Genomic DNA, 7,604 nt, shown 5'->3' with positions numbered 1-7,604 from the left:
TGTCTGATCCATTAAGATACACGTGCACGTTGTCCTGTCAGGAACTGCTGTGCAGAAAAGCAGCTGATCAGAAACTGACATGTCATGTATGTGTCAAAGGGAAGAGCTGCTTTGAAGTACATAAAGGATAATAAATAAAAAAAAAAACTGAAGAGTTGGTGTTTCTGTTTTTGGCCTGTTTGCAGTTTGTGGTGTTGAGTGTCTGAGTTAACGCTGACAGAGGGAACAGGAAAATATAACAAAAGAGTTTGGATTTGATTCAGTACCCAGTGAGAATTCATCAACTGGCAAACAGGAAGCAGCTGCAGAGTCAAAGTGCTTGTTTTTGCCATTATCCCACTATGCTGATGTGTGTAATTCCCAGTAAACAGTAAGAACTTGAATGAATAAAACTACCCCCCCAAAACTGTCCGCTGAGATTGGCATTTTTCTGAAGATATCCCTGTAAACGCACCGTGTTCGATCGGAATGTTTGTAGCAGTGGAATAGCCCTAACTTCTCTGTGTACGGTCACCAAAAGTAGTCTGAAAGATTTGTGAATTATGGTGCCCCAATTTGGCAACCTGCAAAATGAGCCAGTGTCCTGTAATCTTTTAGACCAGTGTTTCCCAATTCTGGTCCTCAGGAGGACCCACTGCCCTGCATGTTTTCGCTGTTTCCCTCCGCCACACGACGCTGAAGTTGGCATCCGATTCGCCAGCCTCCGATTCGCAAATTAAAGGGGTGGGCATAAAGGGCCATTTCACTCCTTTTTTTTTGCATTTTGGTGGACCAAAACAAGGTCCTCTATGAAAACGACATTAATTAGACTGCTCAAATCTGGATATAATTGTTCTAAAGAGGCTATAGATTCATTAAAACCTCCATCCAGATTTTAGTTTCCATACAGGACCCAGTTCAGGGTGATCAGAATGCAAAAAAAAGCAGTAAAATGGCCATATTCTGCATTTTCACAAATCAGAAAAAGGTTTCACAAATCCCAAACAAGGTTTTAATGAATCTGCAACCTCTTTAGAATAATTCCATCCAGATTTGAGCAGTGTAACTATTGTAGTTTCCATACAGGACCTTGTTTTGGTCGATCAAAATGCAAAAAATGCAGTGAAATGGCCCTTTATGCCCACCCGTTTAATTCGCGAATCGGATGCCAACTTCAGCGTCGTCTCCTCCACCACATCTGATTCAAACGATAGCTCTGCAGTGGCCTGATAAGGAGCCGCTCATATTATTAAAAATAATAATCATTATTAAAGTAGCCGGCTACAAGCAAAGCCCTGATTATGAAGTGGGAGGTTTAGCATTAGCTGGTTAGAAGTCAGCCCAGTTTATGTCAGTTGAACTGCAGTGAAACAACGCAGGCACACACCTGGACCGCTGGAACCTTCAATGAGGTTCTACAAAGCACAGCATAGAGATGTTTTCAACAAAATAGTTCATGAAGCAAAGTGAAAACATTTGCGAGCTCATCGGACATATTAAAAATAGTTTGTTATACCTTGTGTATAACATGACGTTTCACTATTAATAAGTGAATCTCTTAAATACTTCGAATTCTGATTGACACGATTCGTTTCTTTGTGAACGCCTGTGTAAATGTGGCTTTTTCCCGCGACTCGCGAATGCAGCACCGATGACGTCAAAGAAATATTACATTTCTATTGGGCCGTTAGTTCAAGTCCCACCTTCTTCAGACGAGCTTTTACGTTGTAGCAGAGCCCGTCCACATTCTCTGGTTGTAGCTCTGCTGCTGATTCCGTGCACTGTGAGTTGGGTTTTTAATTTTTTGTCGTAACCGTAGATATGTATTGAATGGCATTCAATTAGTGGCTAGATGTGTTACGTCTGAGTTTAGAACGTCCGCACAAGTCGGCCATCTTACCACAGGCAAGTGATCTGCTCTGACGCTATTTACTCTTATCTCGCAGAAATCTCGACGATTTGACACTGTTAGTTTTCTAACAAACGTAATTGCCGTGGTAATAATTCTGGATGATTGAATATGTTGAAATTGCGGCTTTTTCTCCTCGAAAAAATGACCTAAATTGTTTAGTTGTGTACCAAAGTTAGCTAGCTACACTATCTACTACAGCTACCAAGTCATTTTGGGAGCAGGGCAGAATTAGCTTTCTTGTCAATATAATACACACACTATTTAACTATGTTACACACGACATTTACACATGATTTTCTTTCTGGTCGGTTTGTTAAAAACATCTTTTACTATGATTTCTATAGGAAATTGTTGAGATAAATATTCTTGAGATGCCGGACGTTTGTGCCGCCTATGGCTGTGTTAACCGCCGTTGTCTCGAAACAAGAGCTCGAGGGGTCACCTTTCACCTGTAAGTGTTATTACAAAATTATGATTTATTTTCAGGATAATCATGTACAATACAATTCCTGATTGTTAACATAATCACTGAATGTTTAAAAATTGTTTGGTTATCTTATTCTTAGAATACACATGCATACAGTGTCCTTGCTATTATAATGATAATTACATCTGGGTACATTTCTCACTTTCCCCCCCCCGAAAGGTTTCCCAAAATGGGAGATAGGAGGTGGAAGTGGGAAGTTGCTTTAAGAAGGGACGGTTTTGTTGCCAATGACCGGACACTGATCTGCAGTGACCACTTCAAGGCCGAGGACTTTGACCGGACCGGGCAGACTGTCCGAATTAAAGATGGTGTTGTGCCAACCATTTTCAGCTTTCCAGCTCATCTTCAAAGGGTATGTGTATCATTCATTTTTAGCTCTATAACAGTGATTATATAAATGTGAGTATAAATATACATATTTAACCCCTTAACGCCTAGCATCTTTATTCCCCCAATGCCGGTTAGTCCATATTCACTACTGACCTAGGAACCTTCGACAAGCACTTGTTTCTAGTGGGACCGCAAAGTGACGGACTTATTTCCTGTTGTAGATTTATATAAATTAATATGTAAAAAAAAAAAAAAAAGGTGAATAAAAAACATTGTTTTTTCTCTGTTATATGACTGTGTTGTTGTTATCTTATTATTGACCATTATGCCTGGTGTTGCAAATAAGCAACATACCAAATTACATACCAAACATGCCAAACGCAAATTTGCAACATTTCAAAATTTCTATTTATTTTTTGTGCAAAGGTGAAATTAATAATCACAGCATTATTTACCATCTACTTAAAGGCTAAAACACACACAAAATTTTTTTTTTATATACAGCTATATAAATTAAGGGGTTAATGTAACACTTATTATTTTGTTTGTTTCTGCAAGTTCTAAAATGTGGTGTATAAAACTTCTTTCTGTTAGTCGGTAGCAATAAGAACCACTGCCACTTCAAGAAGAGCGGAAGACAGCCTGATGCCTGACGATGTGAGTATTTGCATATTGAATGTCACAAACTAATGAGAGCATCATGTGGCTTGTAATATTAGACACACGCACATGTGTGAACATTGAAACTACCCTCAAAAATATGCTGTTGGGTTTTCAGTTCAGGAATAATGTAGAACCTAAAAATGTATTCAGGCTTACAGAATTTCTAAGTGAAGATTGCATTGTTGAAGAGGCTAAGTTAGTAATTTCTGTATTGCTGTCATTTGTGTATTTTTGTCAAAACATCAGGGAGCCGCTGCAGAGAGGAAAATGAAACCATTAAGGAGGTTGAGGCTCCTGCGGCAACGCGAGCTACTGGCCGCTGACCACTCTTATGCGTTACCCGCTTCTCCCAAGGCTATGAAAGCCAAGTTGGAACAAACCATAGCGAGGCTGAGGAAACTGCAGCGGGAGAAGAACAATGCCTTGAGGAGAGAGAGGAGGGCCAAGAACAACATGCTGTCGCGTTACAGCACAAGATGAGACGGAGAGCCTACCAGCAGTCATCGACGCCTCTACAGACCTGTCAGCTGTTGATATGTCCTCTGCTGAACTTCCTGCACTAGTACACCATCACAACTACCTTCCCATCCGCTTCAATGCTCTTGTGTACATTTCAGGTAAAGGCTGACCAAAGTCAATTTAATTTCCCCATGCTTATTTATTTCTATTGTTATTTAATTCCTGACTCAATTTCAGGATTTGTTGTGCCAGCCTGGTGACGGACGCTGCATCTGCCATGTAGGACCAGAGTTCCCACCTGCTATCTCTAAGAAACAACGGAGGCCTGGTGATTCCCTCAGAGGGAACAGTGAGGGTTGTCGGGTCAGCAGAGTGGGTCATTCGGCAGGCATCGGCCAGTTTCAAACGATCGCAGCCCATCAAGCCATCTCATCTCCTTTCCTGTTTACCTTGTACACCACAGACTTTAAATACAACTCAGAGTCATGCCACTTGCAGAAGTATTCGGATGCCTCTGCAGTTGTTGGGTGTATAAGGGATGGACAGGAGGGGGAGTACAGAGCGCTGGTGGAGGATTTTGTGGATTGTTCTGGCAGAAATCACCTGCTTCTGAATGTGGCAAAGACCAGAGAGATGGTCGTTGACTTCAGAAGGAGGAGGACGGCTCCAAAGCCTCTGTGCGTTCTGGGAGAGGACGTTGCAGTGGTGGACTACAAGTACCTGGGAGTGCACCTGGACAACGGACTGAACTGGAGGACCAACACCGATGCTGTCAAGAAGGGGATGAGCCGACTCTATTTTCTGAGGAAGCTGAGATCCTTCAACGTGTGCAGCGAGTTGTTGGAGATGTTCATCAGAGCCGGTGACACCAGCAGGCTTAATAAACTTATTAAGAAGGCTGGTTCTGTCATCGGCTGCAAACTGGACTCATTTGAATCGGTGGTGGAGAGGAGGACACTGAACAAACTGTTATCCATCATGGATAACCCCACCCATCCTCTCCAGCAGCTGCTGGTTGGACAGCAGAGCTCCTTTTCCAACAGGCTCATCCAGCTCCACTGTCACAAGGACCGTTTCAGGAAATCCTTCCTACCAGCAGCCATCACCATCTACAACACCTCCCCTCTGGCTGGAAGAGAACTTCAAGCTCAATAGGCTTGAAGTCTCTCCTAAAAAAACAATAACAAAAAAAAGCTCTTCATTCTGTAGATTTGTATATAGCTAATGTTTATTCACTATTTTTTATTTTATTTGCTTGTTTTTACTTTAATTGTTTACATAGCTTTATAATGTATGCTGCTGCAACAAAATAATTTCCCAATTTGGGATGAATAAAGTACTTATCTATCTAAGCTGCAGGAGGTCGTATACATTGTACGGAAGAGGATTGGGTCAGAGGATGTGTTTGCGCTCGGGGAGCACATTGATGAAACGCAGTATGGCATAGACAATCACCACCATATGCTGCTGACATTAGTTGTGTCCCTATTTTTGAAGTTAAGGCTACATCGCATAGCAAAACTGACTACACTTAGCTTACAGAGTGACAACATGCGACAGAAGTTCAACAAAACAATCCTTTTCAAAGGGCATTAGCCCAATGTGGGTCCCTGGGTACCTGTGAAGTTGGGCCGTCTGCTTATAGAAAACATAGTTTATATATAGTTACATGTAGATTATAGAGTTATATATAGTTACATAATAGATTGTAGTTGCATATAGATCATATTAGATTTATAGAGATCCTATGTGTGTGTTTGGAGCTACTGGGGACTCATCCCAAGGGATAAATAAAGTTGAGTCATGGGGCAAATAAATGTGAAATATTTACGTTTTTATTTTAAAAACTAAATATGGACTTCGTCTGTAGTGTGATAATTAGCTTACTACTTTGATGTCTATAATAACCTAAACGTTTGAGAATTAAGCAAGTTATGTCTTGAATGTTTCACCATCAACAATGTTGTCGGCGAGAGCTGCCTGTGGTAAGATGGCGCCCGCCTGTGGTAAGATGGCAGCCATCTGCGGACGTTCGACTCCGTTGACCAGCAACGCGGACAGTTTGTGTTTTTTTTAACTATTGAAAAATAAATATTTTAAATATTGAAAGATCTTAGATGCACAAGATTAAAAAAAAGGGATATTAAATAATAAAAAACGAGAAAAGAAAAGGTAAGTCAATTCTGAACAGTTACAGGGGGGTTAGGACAGGTTAAGATTTGCTATGAGTGTATAATTTATCTGCATGGGGATTATTTATATGTTTCAGACATTTTTGTAACAGATATATAATTTTTTAATGCAAGCAGTGAAGGTGGGGATTTGGCATATCGACACTTGTGAATATAATATTTAGTGATGATGATGAGGTTATTTACCAAGAACTCTGTTTTTTTTTTTTATCTTTGAGGAATACGCCTACTTGGATGTTTTGAAAAAAAAACAGAAATCCGTGTTTATGGAACTTTGTTTTGCAATTACAACAGTTTTCTACAACAAATTGAAATCTTTTTAAAAATTCATTTTAGGGATAGATGTTGTTTATGTTTTTTAAATGAATTTCTTTACATTTTGGGGGAACTGGGAATTTGAAGTATTTGGTCCTAATTGATTTTTCAGATTTGTTACAATCTCTGAGAATGAATGAGCTTTTTGCTATATAAGGTGTTTACTGAATACTGTCTGAAAAATGTATTGTTACATTTTTCACTTACTAGGTCCAAATCATCTAACTTTATTTTCTGTAAATTTGGAGTTGGAATGTTCAAGATATTGTTCTTTATTGATTGGCTAAAGAGTTGTGGGATATTCTGTTTGACTTTCCTATAAGTCTCACTGGAACAACTCATGCTATATTTAGCGTTAAAATAATTCAATTCAACTATGTTTCCATTATCATCCATTATGTGTCTAACAGACCAAATTTGTTTAGTGATCCAGTCTTCCTTAAACATAGACTTCCTTCTACTCTTTTACCCGATTATTCCACAATGGTACATTATGAGGGCTGAAATTATGCTTGAACATCAGTTAAACAATTTAACAAAAGCTGTTGATGAAATTTGGATAGTTTTATGGGCAGTTTTGAAATTTCAAAATCATGTACTAATAGAAAATCAATACCTCCAACTTTGTTAAAAACAAGAGAAGGTAGCGAGAACCATATCTTACCATGATTTCTTAAGAAACAACAAAGCCATTTAATCTTCAATATTCCATTCATAATTTCAAAATCAATTGCTATTAAACCACCATCCTCATAATCCTTTATCAAATCTCCGTTTTTGATGTAGTGATGCTTATTCTTCCATATGAAAGTTTATTCTATTGATTTCTTTTATAATTCTAGGTGGGACGGCTAGAATTATAGTATGTATGCTGCATAAATCAATCTGGGTAATGATTCAACCTTGGTTAACATGGTTCTACCGAATAGCGTTAAGTCTCTTTCTAGCCAATTATTATAGTTTTTTCGCACTTGTCAATAGTATTTTGCATATTCTTTTTTTCACTAACTTCTTCACATTTAGTTATCCAAATCCCTAGATATCTAGTCTCCTTTTTGACAGGCATATCATACAACGAAGAATCGGAACAGTTATGGATACTCATAAGTTCACATTTGTCCAGATTCAGGTGCAAACCTGAGGCCTCAGAAAAAAACTTTATTGTTTCTAAGTCTAATGGAATTTGATCCTTATTTCTTAGAAAGATTGTTGTATCTATGTATATCAAGGTTGAAGGATCTGATCTGTCAGCAGGACCTGGAAAAAC

At 39.0% G+C, this 7,604-nt stretch overlaps 1 protein-coding gene across 2 annotated transcripts; it reads left to right on the top strand.

The window, feature by feature from the left end:
* Nucleotides 1-1,657: 1,657 nt before the first annotated feature.
* On the top strand, nucleotides 1,658-5,182 carry LOC142368618 (uncharacterized). Of its 2 annotated transcripts, XM_075450826.1 has the most exons (6): nucleotides 1,658-1,762; nucleotides 2,236-2,342; nucleotides 2,538-2,730; nucleotides 3,303-3,365; nucleotides 3,618-3,988; nucleotides 4,068-5,182. In XM_075450826.1, exons 5-6 carry the CDS (start codon nucleotides 3,968-3,970, stop codon nucleotides 4,983-4,985), a joined length of 939 nt encoding a protein of 312 aa, XP_075306941.1. In that variant the 5' UTR covers nucleotides 1,658-1,762; nucleotides 2,236-2,342; nucleotides 2,538-2,730; nucleotides 3,303-3,365; nucleotides 3,618-3,967; the 3' UTR covers nucleotides 4,986-5,182. The 2 variants fall into 2 exon arrangements, with proteins under 2 accessions (XP_075306941.1, XP_075306942.1); XM_075450827.1 differs by lacking the exons at nucleotides 1,658-1,762; nucleotides 2,236-2,342; nucleotides 2,538-2,730 and having other exon boundaries at nucleotides 2,739-3,365.
* The last annotated feature ends 2,422 nt before the right edge of the window (nucleotides 5,183-7,604 follow it).

The sequence above is a fragment of the Odontesthes bonariensis genome, chromosome 19, assembly GCF_027942865.1.
Source record: "Odontesthes bonariensis isolate fOdoBon6 chromosome 19, fOdoBon6.hap1, whole genome shotgun sequence".
Classification (NCBI taxonomy): Eukaryota; Metazoa; Chordata; class Actinopteri; order Atheriniformes; family Atherinopsidae; genus Odontesthes; species Odontesthes bonariensis.
Note: the sequence above shows the minus strand (reverse complement) of the source record. Positions and strands in the feature narration are given on the sequence as shown.

Excerpts from the sequence above, each read along its gene's own strand:
- LOC142368618 (XM_075450826.1), top strand. The coding sequence starts at position 3,968 with ATGCTCTTGTGTACATTTCAG. Across the intron at positions 3,989-4,067 it reads TGCTCTTGTGTACATTTCAG|GATTTGTTGTGCCAGCCTGG; the intron begins GTAAAGGCTGAC and ends ACTCAATTTCAG.